We start from the raw sequence: 15959 nt of genomic DNA, 5'->3' as shown, positions 1-15959 counted from the left end.
GTCCGACTGTTGTTCTCCGTGGTCTGGAGTGCGCGTCATTGAGTGTCCTTGGCAGTGCCAGTCCGGAGTAGAGCCTGTTGTATCAAAGTGCTTGTCCCGTTCGTAGGCTAACAGTGGTTTCCTAATTTTCTTGTGTTCATGAAATGGGATCCTCTGAGAATGTATGAATGAGCGAACAACCTAAGGAATGTGGGGTCGATGTTGAAGGTATAGATGAAGGATGTCACACGCCACGTCCTCGCCAGTATGACCGTCCAACGTCCCCTCTCTGGAGGTATCGAACCGTCCCCATTCAACATCGACCTCCTCAACGAGATGAAAAAATAACAGTATGTACAAAATGGTCTCTCAAGGTGGGGGAGTGGCGTGCTCGGAGGAAAATGTTCAAAGAGCAGCATATTTGAATCGTGACATTGAGAAGGGTAGGCAAAGTTATTTGCACAAACTCTGAATATCTTTTTTTAAGTTGTTTTTTTGTACATAGATGTGTGTGTATATATTTAAAAAAACGTCATATTTATATTAATTTACATATAACCCTACACATATCTCGGGTAGAATAAATTACACAGTAACGCTATGTTTCCGACAAGTTTCTGTATATGTAAAAGAAGGTACAAAGGGTGACAACAGGACAACCTGCAGGGGGTTAGCACCATCAGCTGGTGCCCACATGAAGGGGGGGGGGGATTCTTGGCATTTAACTGTAGAGGAGGGGTGGCTTGGCAGGGGGTCCAACCTTCTCTTTTGGCCCCCACCTCTTGTCTTTCTCTTCTTTTTTTAAGGGGGGGGGGGGTGAGGGTAAGGTGGTGGGGCAGTCGCTTCTTGGCAGTGTGCATCGTCAGACTTGGTTTTTTTCAGCAGCTTCAGGGTGCAACTCCAGCAGCGTCTGGACCTGGAACAAGACACATGGGTTAGAAACAGCCCAGCAACCCAACATGATTCGGAGCAGTCATCGAAAATGACAAGAAATGGATCAAATATGGATTTTCCTGTTTATAAAGGTTGTCACATATGGTGTTTCATGGAATCGACAGCTTCTGATGTGTGCCTCTGAGAAGCCCTGCCATTTCTGTCAGTGCTGAACCAGCTGCAGCTTTCTCCCTTGGAGAGGAGGAGAGGCAGTGTGCTCTGCCAGCCGCTCTGTACAGACAGTGTGGCTGTCTAGTCATCTGTCTCATCCCCTGGCAAACACAGCACCTTAACCTGCCATGCTCTCCAAACGAGCGTAGGTTTCCCCACTATGCAAGTTACCCCTGTCTTTCCCCCCCCCTTCTAATTACTCAAGGACAAAGTTTATGTGCGTTCCACTCACAGCTCGTAGTCCCTCTCTCTCCCTCAGCAAGAGTAGGTCCTCACTGTGGAGCTGTCCAGGCGCTGTACTGCTGATGGTCCGACTGCAGGGGGAGACAGAGAGCAGCAGTCAGTCAGACGCCTCAGATTCTCTCCTGGCTTCAGCAGGTTAAGCTCTCCAATTTACTGTACACCCAGAACAACTGACACAAAATCAGATCTTAACTCTTGTGCTGCCTTCGGGTCACATGACCAAAAGGTTAACGAACCATCGTTGTCAACCACAATGACTGATGGGTCAGAATGACCCGAAGATAACACAAAGGTTGACACTGTAGACTTATTCAATTAGAGTCTGCACCAAAAACGGACTTTGGACCAGTTGAAATACACACACACACACACACACACACAAACAAGAACGAGGTTAGTGAAAATGTCCACCAGCTAGCCAAGCGATGACACACTGAATCACACCCTCAAAGGAGAAGTGTGGGCTTGTTTAGAGTGAATCACACCTATGATGGGAGCCCCTGTGTTATTCTGGGTACACTACACCAGGAACCACAGAGAGAAAGGAGCACAGGAAGAAGGTCCAGTCACATCGGGTCAGAACACAGTGTCAGAGCACAGGGTCAGAGCACATCGTTAAAGGAGAACTTGTGTCTAAACCTGAACGTCGGATGTCCTCCTTTCATGTATCGGAACCTGTGTTTTCATGTGTCCGGCTGGTATTGCATTCAGAGTTGTATGGTGCAGGGCAAAACCTTGACCTCCTAGCCTGACCACAATCACAAACCCAAGTTCCAATACACCTTTCATCCTTTTTTTTTCTATCAAAAAAAAAGAAAAAAGATTTGAGACCCGAGTCCTCCTTTAACAGCGGAGAGGGAGCGAGGTGGGGCAACACACACACTGGAAGTTTCTGAAGACTTCGCGTTTTTCTATGTAAAAACCTCCTGTTTCTAGGCCACTTACATAGCTCCCATCCTTTTTTTAGCCAAGTAAATGCATTAACTTCAAGGGTGTACAAGCAGCTAGTCCCTGCCCTAAGGTGATAGGTATTATCACCAAACTGACACCTAAATCAGCGTTAAGTAGCTCACTAGTTCTAATGTAACTGACCGTCAAACCATATCACTAATAATCCTGCCAAACATAAGGACCACCCTTGGAGTTGGGCACTGAGGACAGAGAGAAAGAAAAAAAGAGAGGACAGTTAATGTCAAGACCACGGAGAAGAGCAGGTACATTGGGGAGTGTGGGCAGCACTAACGGGGGTAGGGGGGGACATCATTGGAGTCAGATGGGGCCCCCAGGCCCTACAGGGCCCCCCGGTGCCACTGGGAATGCAGTATTTATATATCTGACCTTGAAACCAGTCCAAATACATGTCGTCAGGACTGTCGTCCAATGCCTCACAGAGAACTGCAAAGCGGCAGTCAGAGGGAATAACAGAAACACAGTCAGAACTTGCCGGAGGGAGGGGAGAGAGTGTGCTGAAAGCTGAGCTATCAAGTTGGCTCTCATCATAAAAGCCTCCCAACACGGCCCTCTTAACAGCACTGTGCAACATACAGTATATCTACCTGTCACCTGTCCACATGTACACCTATGGTACATGAGGGGGTGGGGTCCTAACCAGTGACGAGGTGTGTGTGTGGATGTGGGGGGGGGGGGAGGGGGTAGTCCTGGGGCCCTCACCTTCAGGGGGTAATCTGCGGGAGTGTCCAGACGTGGTGAGCCGGAAGCCTGCTGGGAGGGTCTCCGCGGAGCCAGGCATCATGCTGATCCCATGGACATCCCTGGGGGGGAACTGCCTCCGCCACGACGGTCCCCGCAGGTCCCGGTCATCACACTGACATACGGACACACACGGACAGCGGGTTAGAAACCCCCCCTGGACACCGACTGTAGTTCAGAGCAGTCAGTGTTTGGAGAGAAAAAAAGCTTGACGATGGTTTGTGGTTTTATAAGTTGTTAAAAATGCTGTTTTCATGTGATAAACAGCCGCTGATGTGTCAACAGGTGGGAACAGAACAGGTGGGAGAAACGATTGACAACAAACCCAGGTGTGTCTGTCTGTCACGGCCTGTCACCCATGGTAACCGCGGGGCGGGGGCCAGTAGTGCGGGTGACAGGTGTCACTCACCTCGTCCAGTCTCCTGTCAGTGCCCAGTGCTAGCAGGTTATTATACTCCCTCTCCAGAATCTGACGTGCCTGTTGGGAGGGGAGGGGGGGAAACGGCACAGCACTTCACTAACACTTCATACTGCCTCCGCTCACGGACAATGGAGGGATTTGAAGTGACTGAGTTCAGAAATGATGAGTACTGTTTGGGAGGAGCAAAGCATGTATCTTGTGGCAAGGATGTTCTTCACGTGTCATGGATAAAGGTAACGGCAGTAACTGCTTCTAATGATTTATCAGACTTCCTCAATACAAAGGGATCGTGTGCGCCGTGAGCATGTGTGTTCCGACCTGAGTGTTTTGGTTGGGGATCTGAAGGAGTAGTGCCAAGCTGACGTAGTCAAAGTTGTCGTCGAGGGCGACTAGGGCACCGTGCACTCCACTCTCCAACAGGATGTTGGCGTAGTCTCTAAGACCGATACTCTGGATCCAGCGGATCACGCGCTCGTTGCTCCACACCAGCACGTCTGGACACGCACACCATCATACAGGAACATATCAAATACCCGACCATACGGTGCTCTTTGTACATTTGTGAGTTACATGGGGGAATCCACACTGGTTGGCCGTGTTAATACACAGAGAGTCATAGCTCAAGTCAGTCACAGGGGTAGACATCTTCCTGGCATCCCAGTACCTCTCATCTCGTGCTGGCTGTGCTCTCTGCGCCTCTCCAGCTCCTTCCTGTCATAGTTCAGCTTCTTCAGACACATGATGCCGTACTGCAAACTCGTCCTACAGACACACACACGGACACGCCTTTTACTTGGCAACGGATACTTCCTTAGCAACAGAAACACAGTCGACCCCTCCGCGGGAACTCCCACACACAAGCCAACGAAAGACCCGGACGTCGTCCGTGACGATGCGGCCGTGCGGTGTGGCTGCTGTACCTGTGAAAGCTGTCCACCATTTTCAGGTGCACCCTCAGGTCCTTCTTGGTGAGGTGGTCAAGCATGCGGGCGTCCACCAGGCACTCCATGAAGTAGGAGCGGTACTGAAGGAGACCCAGGCTCGGGAGCCACTCGTTTCCAATCCACTCGTGGTTCATGTCGCCGTACGCCAGAGTCTTAACGACCACAGCAGCAGAACACACATTTGTTTTGTTTTTTACTTATTTTAAAACTCTTTGGTTAACATGGGTTGTTTTTGAATGTGCTACTGTGTAGAAATACATGTCACTTGTTGTTCGCGACACTGTTACAAACACTGACGTTTTCAGTAACATATGAAAGGAACTGCAAAGATCAAATATAGAGCAAAGTAGCCCGTTCCTCACCTGTGCCCAGCTTCCTTCCTCAGAGTCAGACTTCTGTTGTTGGCCATTAAAGGGAAATAACACAAAATATGAATTATTCACTGACAAACAAAAACTCTTTTGGTCTGGATTTTGGCTCCTTTAACTACTGCAATCTACCTGTTATCAGAGGAACAATTATGAGCACAAACTCCCCTAACTGTTTCTCTAACAGAACAGAACATTCTCTCTCAAGGTCTGGTGCAAGTTTTAATAAGGTTTCAAGCCAATAATGTGGAGCCAGTTAAAATATGCATGAGATATGATCTATCCAAAGTTGGAGAAGACAATTTATGGGAGTAGGAACCAAATTTTAGAGGGGGGAAAAAACAATTTCCTTCCTTTTGACTTGTGAATGGGGCCCTGGGGAAGTGTAACAAGGTTACCCCCGCAGTCCTGTCCAGTACTAGCAGATTGCATCTGGCTCGGGTAATAATAATGCCCAGACGGGGGCCTCTCTCCTCAGCCAATCACTACTCACTTCCATACAACAGCAGAGCTCGCTATTAGCCTCATTGAGCCAGACATTCAGGAGAGATTACTGGCATGAGGAGCAAACAGCTGAGGGGCCAGATCCAGGACTCAGGAGTCTGTCTCACACGTAACATGCTATCCGTCTTCAGTGACAGCTGGAGACTAGTAGCTGTGGGAGAAGAGGAGTTCTCCTCCCACAGCTAAAGGACAAAGGAAACACCGCTGGACAATTGGACTGTTCTGAAGATGGATCGACGGACGGATTGACAGAATCTCACAATCTGACCGAATCACCACCGGTCTTGTCAACTGCCTAAAGCTTATGAGAGCAACAGTGTAAGGATGCTTGCATGGAACACAACTCGAGAGTCTTCTTCACGTTTGCGTGTGTACAGCCATGTTAAAACTGCCCCTGCGCAGACACACACAGCCCCCCTGGTGAAAGCAGACAGGAGAGACCCAGAGGATGAAAGAGGAAAAGAAGAGGAGACTAACCGTTTTGGAGGGAGCAGCCAGGGTCTCCATTTCCTCGTGGGTCACCCATACATTGCCTGACGGCTACGTGAGGGGGCGGGCCCAAGAGAGGCAGCAGCAGCAGAATTGGTAGTAGTAGTCCAGTGGGAGGGGCAAGCAGTGTTAAAGAAGAAGAGCAGCACCACTGTAAGCCAATAGTGTTACAGCATCACGGTCAGATGATGAAGAGGCCCCACCCCTCTGGGGTCAAAGGGCGCACACAAGTACACAAAACAAATCAACAAACACACTAGCACAGCACAGAACAGCACAAGAGGACAGGTTATCTCACTGAAAGTGCACAGCAACAGCAAACACAACAATAAAGACTACGTTTACCATGCAAGACAGCACATGGCACCTAGTGCAGTAGACGATTAGTGAATCAAAACGAGACTCCACCTGCAAGTGTGTGTTTGCAAGCCTAAACATCCGCCCCTGTCCGACCTCATTTGTTTACCCTCCATCTACGACACGATGACCTCCCCCCTAATCTGGCAAATCTAATTTTAGCTGTGGTGATTGTTGTGCAGTTCCGTAACCCATGATCAGATGGGTGTGACCTAGATAGAGAGCAGCCTTCCCAAGGCATGGCTACTACTGCCGCTGTATCTGCTTCCAACCCTGTGACAGACACAGCGCCGTCGGCGCCTCACTCACTCCCTCAGTATTGGATAACAGGAGGTGGAGCAGTCAGGAGTGAAGCGGGTTAAATATCGCCCCCCCAACCCTACCCCGCCTCCTTCACTTCCTGTCAATTTTCTGCCCGTTAGACACTTCCCTCAGTTCTACAGGGTCGATTAGACATGAGTGTTAACTGGAGGGACGTTTGGGCTTATGGAGGTCGACAGCCCCCCCCCCCCCCCGTCACACCAGGGGGGCTGCCTGGGCAGAGAGAGAGGGCTATGGAGTCACACTCTCCGATGAAAGATTCATGAGGTGTTTAAGTGGGCGAGTTGTTGTGGGACGGCCTTGGTGAGGAGGGAGGGGAGTGGGAGGGGAAAGTGCTGTGCCCACTAAAGGAGAGTGAAATGTGGGTCTAGGATGTTAGCGAGGGTGTCTGATTACATCTGCGCATGAGCAGTCTGTGGAATGTGTGTGTGTTCAATTAGCATATGGGATGTGGCTTAGTTTAGGGGCTAACTTCTTGAGACTGTACAAAATCAATGAAACATTTAATCAAGTCAAGAATCTTCTTTTAAGTCACAACCGGCTGCTCAAAAGCCTTAACCAGTTACCATGGCAAGTCCAAGTTGTGAAGGGGCACAGAATAGTAAGCATGCTAAGTATCTCAGAGTTCTGAACACTCAAACCGCACTGTCTGTTTGTATGGGTCTTTGTTCATGCCTGAAAGTGTGTCTGTGTGTGAGTCATTGAACACTCACGGTTCTGGAGGTGGGTGGAGCGGAGGGGCTGGTGAGGGACACCATCTCCTGGATGGCCAGGCGCAGCTTGAGGCGGTGCAGGGGGTTGCTGATGCCGATCTCCCTCTGGATCTCTGTGTCCGACAGCGCCGACATGATGGCGCCGCTCTTCACGTTGGCGCGACACGCCGCCACGTACCAGGCCGGCATCCCCAGCCACAACTAACACAGGAGAGGGGGCAAAGGTCAAACATGTCGGCTGACTGTCCGTTATTGGAGGAGAGGGAAGCTTGCACTTATTCTATGATTTCTTGTTGATTGTGGGTGGAACATGTTTTAGAATAACCTGTGAATAAACAGCAGAGGGCAGTAATGGCTTTATCTATGGCTTTTACTGCAAAGTACTTCCCCTTATTTATTTCATGCTGGTGACTGACATTGTAAAACAGATTACAAATGTATAAATCAATGAGTGCACTCGGACGTTTACAAAGTAAATACCATATTTTGTCGTGTTTTCAAGGCCTTTCAAAGTCTTTCAATCTCCAGGGTGGCTAAAGCATAATGTCTGGAAGTGATTGGACCATTAGAGGGTCACGTGATGTGGCCAGAGGTGAGTCCCTTCAGCACTGAGCGCAGAGGCCTACAGACACATGGACATCAGGACTGGTATCTAACGTGTGTATGGGACAAACTGAGAAGGGGTTGAACAGTCACACAGACACACAGAAGTACTAGCAACCAAAGTGGTGAGCGCTGGTTATGTGTTGACAATGCTTTATTCGGTTCCCTGTTGTAATTATACCACGGTAGTGGGTGGCTTATGTAAGAAGTCTGGCGTAATTTGCCATTCATTAACAGTGGTGTTTTGATTAAATGCCTGCTCACCGTGATTTGAAAATCAACTTAATTGAAAAGTAACGGACCATTAAGCCAGTGAGAGACTCGGCCGACTAAGGTGTGCTGTAATTCACTGGAAACATAAAGGTCAAAGGGCAGGGAAGAATAGTTTTCGCGCTTGATTGGCGGACATATGTGCAGCGTGTGCAAGTAAGGCCCTCACAGGACATGAACCATAAACCATGAACTTAAACCTTGGAGCTCTCCGTGGTCCAAGTTCTATAAATATGGTACCGGTAATTTCCTTTCTACTCTCCTCTGTTTTTACAAAGCTAGCAACCAACTTAGGTCAGAGTCTCCACAAAAACAAAGGCAAGGTTGCGCTTTCAGAAACTCAGAGGAGCATGTATTGTGCTACCCAGGCATGTGTCTGATCTACACAGAAAAAAGGCTAAAAAAGGATTGAACCTGGCGCAGGTCAGACTAGTCAAGCACCTACCTCTAGCCAGGCCACCACGGTAGGGCCGTCCCACTGGGCGAAGGGTAAGCCCTTTCTCCTCGCCTCCTCCAATAGCTCGTGCCTGAAGGAGGGGACAAAAGCATGGTGTTAGCATACTGTACACACACACACACAAGCACACACATTCACAAGACTTCAATCTTGACTCTCTCACACGCACACACCTCTACTTCCTCAAGGCACTGCTATCGTCTCTAGTGTACCGAGTGCAGTTGTGTGTACTGTACGCGACACTGTACCATCTTATCTCTCTCGGAGCAGCTCAGGCTCCTAGAGCTCTGGAAAGGGCACTCTGCTATCATCCATCTATCTTTGAACACCACGTCTTCATAACCCTGCGAGGCTGCTCCTCCCTCCACACTGCAGCTCTAACAGCCAGCGAGCTGGTCCTTTAGTGTGTGAGGCTATTCAATTGTTTTGAATGTTGGTAAACATTTTTTAGTTTAGGATTCATATTGAACTGTAAGATTTTGAACAATACTGTATTTAGGTTAGACCGCTAGGAAAGAGACAAAAGAAGCAATGGACCTGTACTTGCCACAAATGTCCAGATACATTTACAGTCTATATCCTGACAAAGGATAGGGGTTTAACACCCTTTTACGCTGCTGAACATCCTCTCTACTCTTTCAATCATATGTGACAGGGATTCATTCTGTTTGTCTGTCTTCGGGTGCTCATAGCTAATGCTCCTGTTTTGAGCTAACTTGCTCTTGTGACCTAAAATGGCAGAGAGGCGTGTTGCACTGCGCAGCACCAAGCTGAGCTGTGCTAAGCACATGCTCTGGCCTACTCAGCTCAAAGTAAACTACACCTTATTTTGAGAGAGTGAGAGAGAGAGAGAGAGAGAGAGAGAGATAGCAGAGTAGATGCAGTCCTCACGCTGTAGGGCTGCTGGAGCTGTTTGTAATATGCTGATTCTTCTAAAGCTAGCACTCTGCTAGGCTGAGTGAGACAGAACTGATGAACGGGCTGAAAAGCCTTGATGTGACGCTAGTGATGCTTGTGGGTGGGTGTGTGTGCAAAAGTGAAAAAGAGTAATAAAGACAGAAAGATCATGTGTGTGTGTGGAGGAGAACGCGTGCGAGTGTGAACATGAGCTTGTGCTGTACATCATGTACTGTCAAGAGTGAACATGAACCTCATGGGACAGTTAGCCACCAGGCATGCTGTAGTGGTGAGGTACTGAGACACAGTGTGTGCAACTGCCTTATGACAATGAACACATAAACCTTATTGTGCCAAGCAGTATCTAGAAGGGTTCAGTGATCAATATGGACGCACACCACCCACATGCACACAGAACACATACAATAAATGTACAGAACACTCAAAGGCTTCTAATCAGTGAGTGACTAGGTTCTCAGGGAGTCAGAACCCAGAAGCAAGTCCTCGCATATACCGTTGTCAGAACTTGGCAGATGGAAAAGGGAGCTAGCTACATCAGCCCCCCCTGCACACAGTACAGTCTAACAAAGACGAAGGCCTCAGTACAACGAAAGGGCACAGAATACATTGAGTACAAAGCCTTCATTTCCTGACAAACCTATCGATTCAATAAGAGGTTGTTTTGGCTGGAGAGGAGGAATATTGCCTTCGCAGCCTCATCGATACACAGGGGTAAGTTATATGTTCAGCTCAGGCCAACACATGAGTCCCATCCACTGAACATAGCTGGGAAGGGAAGGAAACAGTTATGACGAATCAAACGAAAAAATATGATGATCCATAACCAGGTGTTGAAGCTGGTTATTTGAAAAAACACACACGCACCCACACCCACAGGGAGAGGAAGTATTTTAACATTCCAGGTGAAAAACAATCGGCCAAATCGACCAACATTCTTTGTCCAGCCATGGAAGCAGCTGCCAGTCAGCTGGAAGGGAGAAAACGTAGTAGAAACGGTCAAAAGAAAAGAAGGCGAGGGATTATTGAACGGCCACATGGGACAGAGTGATAGAGATACACAGCAGCCTTGGCACCGGTCTTTGAGGGTGGACAGACAGACAGACAGACAGACAGGTGGACAGACAGATATGACAGACAGGGCACGGCTCTGACACATGGAGAAATACCCGGGGGGGTAGGGGGGGTCACACGCCCTCACACAACTTACCCGCTTGTTTAGAGTCAGAGGATGATGAGGGGGGGAGAGGAAGAGAGGGAATAAGGGAGAGAGAGCAGGAGAGAGAGCGAGAGAGAGAGAGAGCGAGAGCGAGAGAGAGAGAGGGAGCAGAGAGAGAGAGAGAGAGCAGAGAGAGAGAGAGACAGAGAGAGAGAGCAGAGAGAGAGAGGGAGCAGAGAGAGAGAGAGAGAGAGAGAAAGAATGAGGGAGAGGGAGAAAGGAGAGAGAGTGACGGGAGACAAAATTACACACGTTAATGGATAAATACGCTTTAGACTTTCATTACCCAGCCTCCCAAACACACACACACACACACACACACACCAGAGTCAGTACCAGGAGTATCCTCTGCTCCACAGCAAGCAATACATGTCACAAAATCTACAAAACAGACAATTCTCAGAAGATTCATCCGCACAGACCATTACATTCACTAGTCAGAGAACACAGCTAGTTAGCGAGTGAGAGACATTGGTTGTGATCAAGTTAATGCCGTCTTTAACACACTGCGTGCAGCCGGGAGAAAATGCACCGCAAACGAGGCAAGACACCGCTGTGAACACTCAATCCTCACGTCGACACATTCCTCATCATCCAAGTGTCTGTACACCACACACGCACACACACACGCACGCACAATACGCATCACATGGACAGTGAACCAGCCATTATGGATGGAGAGGCTGAGATGTTAAGTCCTGCAGGCAGAAGGCAGTAGCATGCGCTGGACAGGAGGCACCAAGATGCAAGGCGGTCTGATTCCTGGAGAGATCGTCTCTGGAGGTCAGTTGCAGTGCGACAGAAATAAATTAAAAAAAACACATCGACAGGTACAATACCTTCTACAGATCAACTGTCATGGAGGCAAGGTTGTTAGTGGGGATGACCAAATGCTCTCTTATTGGAAAGCGCGTTCACGTTGGCACCGCAAACACACACGCACACATGCATGCAGAGGTATGTGTCACTCATGTAGCACTCATGACATCCCTGTTCAAAAGAAATTGGATTTGGATGAACCTCTCAGTCTAGCCCCAAACATTCAATGAATCTACAATGTAAAAGGCCTATCAAGATGTGGCTTCTAGAAAAATTGTAGGAGCCCACCACAGTGTGGAGTGACACCACACCAGTGTGTGAGACGACTAGAGCCCGCCCCTGATCAATAGTCTGGCTTGGGCTGAGTCCTTGTATTTAGTTGGGGGTGATCGCTCTATTCTGCCCCTCTCTACACGCCTGTTTCTGCAGGCTGGTCTCTATCGATTCCTGCCTCTGCAGGAGCCTGTGGGGTTGGCAGGTCCTGCATCCAGACCCAGGCAGGCTTTCACACTGGAGGCAGTGATGGATAACAACAGGAAAGCAACCCTGACTCCTGTATAGGAGGGTCAGAGGTCAGATCAAGTGAAAAGGTTTCTACAGTACGGTATACTCCAAAGCTGCTTGAGCTAGCTATAGAGATGATTCTGAAGGGTTAGCTATTCCTGGTATGTGTGTGTGTGCGTGTGTGTCCACTAACCCAGACCTGACCTCTCTGGGGCTGGCTGTGAGATGAGCCAGTCAGAGTGCTGCCTGCTAGAAGCAAACAGTGGGAGGTTCGACCCCAGCAGGCAGCGTGTGAGCGAGGAGAGAGGGAGAAGGATGTGGGAGCTTACTTCTTTTTCAGCCGGCGGTCCTTCTCCGCCTGGGTCCCTAGCTTGCTCATGGCCATGTCCTGTCCCACCATGTCTGGGTCGGATATGATCGCTGTGAGGGGAGGCAGAGAGAGAGCAGAGAGAGAGAGAGAGAGAGAGAGAGAGAGAGAGAGAGAGAGAGAGAGAGAGAGAGAGAGAGAGCAGAGAGAGAGAGAGAGCAGAGAGAGAGAGAGAGCAGAGAAGTTGAGCTACTGACTCATGTAGTTAATGGAAGTCTAGCTGTCTATTCAGTGTCTATTAATCCTGACCTGTACCCACACCTAAGCCACATCACACGGTACTTGAGGAAAACCCTATTCAGCCAACGTCGAGCTTAGAAAATGCAACACTGTGCCCTCTACAGAATATCTACGGTTTGAATACAGCTCAGAATTTGAATCTAGAACACAGAACTAAAAGAGGGAGGTGGTGGGTGTTGGGTACCTTGGCCCGGCCCCACAGCCTCCCTGTGCTGCAGGTGAGCCAGCCTGCCCTTCTCCTTCTTGCCAAAGAGCCGTCCGATGGAGGATTTGATGCCTTTCTTCTTGGGCTGCTTGTGGAGGGAGTCCTGACTGCTGGCCACGCTGCTCAGAGCACTGGCCTCAGCCTCCAGGGACGCAGCCATCCTGGACACACAGCAGAGCTTCAACACACTATACCACACACACACACACACACCATGTACCACTTACATATAGACACACACACCACACACACACACTGTACCACACACATGATGCATACAAATTGGATATACTTGATTTCACACAATGGCTCCCACATGCTAGAACTCAACAAGTGACGAGACAGCACTCCATCTTACAACACACGTTTATGAAAACAAGAAATGTCACTCCTCTACACTATAGCAGAAGCACATGTGTGTGTGTGTGTGTGTGTGTGTGTGTGTGTGTTGGTACGTACCCCCGTGCGTCATTGTGTGAGGAAGCCGGCAGCGTGTGTGTCATGCGCACGGTCCGCGGCGTGGAGGGGGGGGACGTCTCACACTTTATGGTGGCCTTGTCCTCGCGGCCATCTTCATCCACCGATGCTATCTGGAGGAGGAGAGAGGCGAGGAGGGTGTCCAGGTTAGGAAAGGGCTCAGCGTTAGACTACAACAGTGACGTCTCACTGCTTAACATATGAATAATATACATACTGATACTCTCTCATAGCTTTTGAAATATTGACGTTTTGAAATGTTAATCATTTCTCTACGTCAGTGCCTAAGCCTATTTGACAGTATGTCATGGCTATGGTGCTATTCTCTATCTGAGACAGTTATCTAACAATATATTTATCAGATCATTTCCTATCTACAGTCTAAAGGATAGGTGTCTGTGTTGCAAGGATCCAAAAATACCTTTCTTCTGTGTTTCCTCAGGTCACTGGGCTGTGAGGTGCGCACACACACACACGCACACACACAAACACACAGATGAGTCAATCAGAGTGTAAACGGGTTTACATTGACACACCTGCTGTACACAGAGAATACGAGCCTACTAGCTCTATAATAACCGTATTATGTGACATCAGGGAAGACACATGACCCATCAATTACGGGTTTTCAGACCAGGATCAATACTACGGAACGTGAGTGATTTGTAAACAAAACCATCCCCTGGCACCGCTATTAATTTTGTGGATCAATACAATCACAAGATCATTTCTCATGTACCCATGGGTGCAGGAAACACGAACACACCAGCACTTCTCTGTCAGGGCAGATTGAGCTGGATTTGAATATTTTTAGCACAGCTATCACAGAGTAATAAGAAAGGTCTGGGAAAAAAAAAAAAAAACTGAATCCCCACGGCAACAACATCTGGAGGGAAGCAGCCCTCGGTCAGGACAGTGCGCTGTCAGCCAGAGAGAGAGAGGGAAAGCAAAAGGGAGAACGAGGGGTAGGCAATCCTCTAGTGTATGTGGTGCACAGAGCAGTTCACTGATCAGATCAGAGAAGGCCAGCGGGATTTCCAACCATTTAACACCTGGGCGTACCGAGAGCCAACAGAGGCACAAAGCTTGTTTTGTTCATTTCTTAGCCTTTCTGAACACCAAACGTACATTTGACTTCAGAAAGAAAGGTCAACTAGAATGAATAATATAATTAGAAACCAGCTGAAAAAAATAAAATCAATATAACAAAGCAAACAAAATCTCCATACATGAGGCTTGAGTGACCAAACCCAACCGCATGGATAATCAATTAAATCCATCAAAGAGCGTCAAACATAATATTAATCACATTGATGGAAAGCCAATAATGTGCTTTCTCAAGTGGCTGCTATGCAAAGAGTCAGAGCTGTCTCTTAGTAGCTGTGTAAAAAAACATAGTTCTAACTCTACCTGCTCTGTCTTTCTCTTGCCTGGTAAAAAAACATATCTGCTCCAAGCCAGCTGCAGGCCCTTCCCCTAATTACCAGCCTCACACTGCCCGAGTGAGGTGTGCCCCTAGTGGCCCAAAAACAATTAAACAAAACTAATACAATACACTAAATAGCAACCGATAACAATAGTCAAATTGTGAAATGGCTTCCAGAACAGCTGCTATTTAAAAGCTTCTGCTAAATATATAAAATGTAATGCAATGTGATGTAAATGTACTCTGGTACAAGCAGGGTCATCTTTGGTCATTCTCTCCATCAAATCAATCTGTACACCATGTCAGAGCCGGTCAGACAGCCTACATGATGGGACATACGGAACAAGAGAAGGGTAAGGGATGCAGAGCTGTGATCCTATGGATAGGACACAATCATACTGAAACTATAATATACCGGCCTGTATTATCTGCTGTATATGGTCCTAGATTATCTGCTGTGTTGACTATTATGCACTATTTGTATATTATTTGTTGATTTGGATAAAAGTGTCAGCTGAATGAATAAATGAAATGAGATTCAAGTTAATGTTGCCTTATAACCCCACATGGTGCATTATGAATCAATCTACCACACATCCCAATAGCGTGCCGCTGTACTGTACCAGGGTCATCACGCCCATGCGCTCCATGTCTCGGGCCGGGCTGCGGGGGTCCAGTTTGGGGGTAGAGTGTCCGCTGGGGGGAGGAGCTAGCCAGGGAGGAGGCTGTGGCTGAGGCAGTGATGCATGCCCCGGGGTGGTGCATGCGGGCCAGGTTGAGGCCCTCCAGGCTGACGCTGGCCACGCGGTTCTCTATCTCCTCCGCACGGAGCTCCGTGGACTCCTTCTCCTCCTGGATGAGCCTGGGAGACAGAGAGAGACAGAGACAGACAGAGAGAGCAGAGAGAGAGAGCAGAGAGAGAGCAGAGAGAGAGAGCAGAGAGAGAGAGCAGAGAGAGAGGGAGAGAGAGGGAGAGAGAGAGAGAGAGAGAGAGAGAGAGAGAGAGAGAGAGAGAGGGAGGGAGAGGGAGAGAGATAGAGAGAGAGAGAAAGAGAGGGAGAGAGCGTGTGAGACATACAGAGATAGAGGATGCGAGAATAAAACGTGAGTTCGGAAAGAGAAAGACAAGATTGTGAAACAAAGAAACAGAGAAAAAGAGATAGATGAGAGAAAGAGAGAGGCAGGAAGAGAGGGAAACGGAAAGATAGCGAGAGGTAGGTCAGGTGGTTGTAGCTGTGCTAGTCAGACACAGAGGCTCTTAAATACACTGTAAAGCTGAGGAGATAACAGGAGTCAAGTCAGCT

At 48.5% G+C, this 15959-nt stretch overlaps 1 protein-coding gene across 2 annotated transcripts; it reads right to left on the bottom strand.

Moving 5' to 3' along the window:
- Positions 1-582: 582 nt before the first annotated feature.
- Positions 583-15360, bottom strand: LOC146276565 (liprin-alpha-2-like). 2 transcript variants are annotated; one of them, XM_084701320.1, is made up of 16 exons: positions 15279-15358; positions 13651-13680; positions 13212-13342; positions 12732-12913; positions 12270-12360; positions 8472-8553; positions 7154-7354; positions 5751-5813; positions 4764-4796; positions 4378-4553; positions 4122-4219; positions 3776-3951; positions 3446-3514; positions 2998-3151; positions 1316-1397; positions 583-895 (listed from the first exon to the last, which is right to left on the bottom strand). In XM_084701320.1, exons 1-15 carry the CDS (start codon positions 15303-15305, stop codon positions 1339-1341), a joined length of 1572 nt encoding a protein of 523 aa, XP_084557446.1. In that variant the 5' UTR covers positions 15306-15358; the 3' UTR covers positions 583-895; positions 1316-1338. The 2 variants fall into 2 exon arrangements, with proteins under 2 accessions (XP_084557446.1, XP_084557447.1); XM_084701321.1 differs by lacking the exons at positions 583-895; positions 1316-1397 and having other exon boundaries at positions 3039-3151; positions 3362-3514; positions 15279-15360.
- Positions 15361-15959: the final 599 nt, after the last annotated feature.

Source organism: Hypomesus nipponensis, chromosome 7 (assembly GCF_054491055.1).
Source record: "Hypomesus nipponensis isolate SF chromosome 7, ASM5449105v1, whole genome shotgun sequence".
Taxonomy (NCBI): domain Eukaryota; kingdom Metazoa; phylum Chordata; class Actinopteri; order Osmeriformes; family Osmeridae; genus Hypomesus; species Hypomesus nipponensis.
The sequence above is the reverse complement of the archived record's forward strand: the minus strand, read 5'-3'. Positions and strand labels throughout refer to the sequence as shown.

What these genes read in the sequence shown, in the direction of transcription:
- LOC146276565 (XM_084701320.1), bottom strand. Translation starts at nt 15,305, where the DNA reads ATGGAGCGCATGGGCGTGATGACCCTG. An exon ending in GGCTGTGGGGCCGGGCCAAG is followed by an intron (nt 12,361 to 12,731) that starts GTACCCAACACC and finishes CTCCCCTCACAG; the next exon opens with CGATCATATCCGACCCAGAC. An exon ending in CTCCACCCACCTCCAGAACC is followed by an intron (nt 5,814 to 7,153) that starts GTGAGTGTTCAA and finishes CCCCTCACGTAG; the next exon opens with CCGTCAGGCAATGTATGGGT.